The 3,028-nt window shown below is 37.3% G+C and overlaps 1 protein-coding gene across 2 annotated transcripts; it reads left to right on the top strand.

The window, feature by feature from the left end:
* The first annotated feature begins 233 nt into the window (after positions 1 to 233).
* Positions 234 to 2,998, top strand: LOC109856533 (solute carrier family 52, riboflavin transporter, member 3-A-like). Of its 2 annotated transcripts, none has more exons than XM_020431900.1 (3): positions 234 to 681; positions 762 to 1,363; positions 1,439 to 2,998. In XM_020431900.1, the coding sequence occupies exons 2-3, from the start codon at positions 1,152 to 1,154 to the stop codon at positions 2,520 to 2,522; spliced, it is 1,296 nt and encodes a 431-aa protein (XP_020287489.1). In that variant the 5' UTR covers positions 234 to 681; positions 762 to 1,151; the 3' UTR covers positions 2,523 to 2,998. The 2 variants fall into 2 exon arrangements, with proteins under 2 accessions (XP_020287489.1, XP_020287490.1); XM_020431901.1 differs by having other exon boundaries at positions 247 to 324.
* Positions 2,999 to 3,028: the final 30 nt, after the last annotated feature.

Raw genomic sequence — 3,028 nt, 5'->3', positions numbered from 1 at the left:
CACTCGATACGCGCGAACACCGAGTTCAAGGCACTTCGAGGCTTTGCATAACGTGACTCGGTCGAACACAGGCATTAATTAAAAAAAAAAAAAAAAAATACACTTATTCACCGGAATTCCGAAGCGACAAGTGTTTTACCGCGTGTAAACTGAACGTAGCATAAAATGGCGCGTGCGCACTCGAAACTCTCGTTCGATATATATCGAATCGTAAGAGATGCACACACAGCGAACTGCGAAAGTGGTGTAATCCTTTGGTGCACTCGCTTCAACGCTCCGAACGTTCGTATCTTGTGTCTCGTTCGCGTTTCGCAAAGATAAAGTGTACGTTAGCCGCTTAGGTGCTTTTATCATTCTTTGATTAGTCTTCGCGGAACTCGTCGACCAGCGAAATAGTTTTTTTTTTTTTTCGCGAAAGTGCGGACTTCAAAGCGAAAAGATATTACAAAGTGTTACACAATTGTTTAAATTTTCGTCATTTCTTCTGATAAAACATCAACAAATTAAATAACTATTTTTTATTAGTAAATTATAAAAATTTAATAAAATTTACTAAGTGAGAGAAATTTGACACTGAGTTCTTTCTTCGTAAATGAGTGGATGATGAAATACAACCTTTGAGACGTGTTATATTTCATTGAGATATCGACGAGTATTGTTAACGCTACGTTGAAGAATTCAGTTAAGGATTTTGTCACTAATCTCATCTAAGTATAGTTCGTGGATGAAAAAAATTACAGCGACCTAAATTTTTTGTATAGGTTATGGAAGTGGCTTTTCAATTGAAAGAGCGATATTTTAGCAGAAACTGAGATAATCGCCCGAACTTTTGATTATTTTTTTTCCGCTCATTATCAATAAAATTTTACTTTCAAGTGTTATGTACGTAATTGCATTTTATCAAAAATTATCTTTTGTTCGACTTTGATTAACATAATGAGGTAATAATTTTATCATAACGAAACACGGTTAATGCAAGTGTCTGTTCTCGATACCGCGTGTCTTTTACAAAACAACATATCGAGAGCGAATTTGAGACACTCGTGAGTGAGCCAACAATCAAGGATTGAAAACATCTGTTAACTGTGTTCGAGAAAGAAGTTATCTTGAGATAAACGCAACTTGAGAAGTTATCCTGAGATAAACGCAAGATGCTGAGTCATCGGTTGAGCAACCGAAGATTGATGGTCGATGGCCTCGCGCTGATGTTTGGCCTAGGCGCTTGGATCGGTGTGAACGGAATCTATGTGCAATTACCTCTCATAGTGCACACTGCTCCGGAAGGATGGAGTCTACCCGCTCACATGGTGATGCTGGTGCAGTTTGCCAATTTGGGACCTATATTATACACTTTATACATAAAGTAAATCTATGATTCACATAGTATTCACTCCTTTGGTCTATTATGTAACAACTAATATTTAAATATCTGTTTTAGATATTCTGCTTGGGCTTACGACAGATACATTATTTACACCTTGCTGGGAGCAGGAACCTGTGCCTGTGTTGCATTGAGTTACCTGTATGATTACACTTCCTATATATTCAGCAAGGAGCACTCAACTGCCTTACTCTCGCTCATGTTTGTAACAGCCCTGGTTGGATGTACAAGCTCAGTGCTCTTTATGCCCTACATGAGGAATTACAGAGAGATTTATCTGGTGTCTTATCTGGTCGGAGAAGGTCTGAGTGGATTTATACCGAGCACAGTTGCGCTGGTTCAAGGAGTAGGCAGCAATCAAGGATGTATCAACGTTACTAAGCCAGACTCGAATCATCTGGAGTTCATCCCAGCTTCGTCCGATCCGAGATTCTCGTCTCAGATATTTTTTATTTTTATCGGGACTCTGTTATGTCTAAGTTTTCTCTCATTTGTAGGCTTGAACATTTTACCCATAGCACTTGGAGAACGTGTCAAACTTCCGAGCAGTATGGAAACGTTGCCTACCGACACAACAGCGCCGCCGAGCTACAAAACTAACTCCGGCTGGAAAATGCCAAAACACACTTACTATTATTTATTAGTCATGATGGCTGTAATCTGTTTGCTCGGCAATGGTACTTTACCGAGCATACAATCGTATTCCTGTCTACCATATGGCAGCGTAGCGTATCATTTGACAGTCACGTTGGCTTCCATAGCCGGTCCATTAGCTATGTCTTTAGGTTTCTTTATACAAACGCCCGAAGTCAAGTTACTTAATATTCTTACGGCGATTTCGCTGGTACTTTCCGGTTTCGTATTGTATTTAGCCGCGAAATCGCCTAATCCTCCCTTGCAACATTCTTGGATGGGTGAATTTATGGTAGTGCTTGTGTGGATTATACTTAACGGTTTGATAGGATTTGTGAAGATGGGCATTACAACGCTGTATCGGCCCGATCCGGGAAGAGGTCTTTACTACACCGGCGTCGCGACGCAAATCGGATCTCTTATAGGCGCAATCACCACGTTCTGTTTGGTCAATTACGCGAAAATATTTCAAGATTATAATCCGTGCGCATATCTTTCAGGAGATTGAACATATCTTGTACTTAGTTCTTTCAATTATTTGCAATGATAATATTAGTAACAAATTTGAATTTTTTTACTATTATGGTGGATAGCAATTTGGTAACATTTCTTAATAACCACTGCTAATTATCTGCATGCAAAGTGTGTAATTATGATCTGTAAGGCTTAACAAAGTTTTAATGACATTTATTACTCATTTACTATATTAAGTATATTTAGCGAACGGAAGAAACAAATTTATTTGATTCTTTTTTTTTTACGAATGCGTTCTAGCATTATAAACATTCGTATACATGCAACAAATTATTATGATGATTTTTATTTATCACATAATAATATACTTGCACGTACGCAATTCCGTTCTATTTTGCATTATAATGCAAACATGACTTAACATATGATATCATTTAATCAAGATTTAAAAAGAAACATGGAAAAGTATTTTTATAAAAATAAAATATGTAGATATATATATATGTATATCTACACACACACACATATATATATATATAT

Source organism: Pseudomyrmex gracilis, unplaced genomic scaffold (genome assembly GCF_002006095.1).
Source record: "Pseudomyrmex gracilis isolate BER0280 unplaced genomic scaffold, ASM200609v1 scaffold_121, whole genome shotgun sequence".
In the NCBI taxonomy this organism is placed as follows: domain Eukaryota; kingdom Metazoa; phylum Arthropoda; class Insecta; order Hymenoptera; family Formicidae; genus Pseudomyrmex; species Pseudomyrmex gracilis.
The sequence above is the reverse complement of the archived record's forward strand: the minus strand, read 5'-3'. Positions and strand labels throughout refer to the sequence as shown.

Bases quoted from the DNA above. Each gene is read 5' to 3' on its own strand.
- LOC109856533 (XM_020431900.1), top strand. From the start codon at position 1,152: ATGCTGAGTCATCGGTTGAGCAACCGAAGATTGATGGTCGATGGCCTC. The intron at 1,364-1,438 runs GTAAATCTATGA...TATCTGTTTTAG, and splicing joins TTATACACTTTATACATAAA to ATATTCTGCTTGGGCTTACG.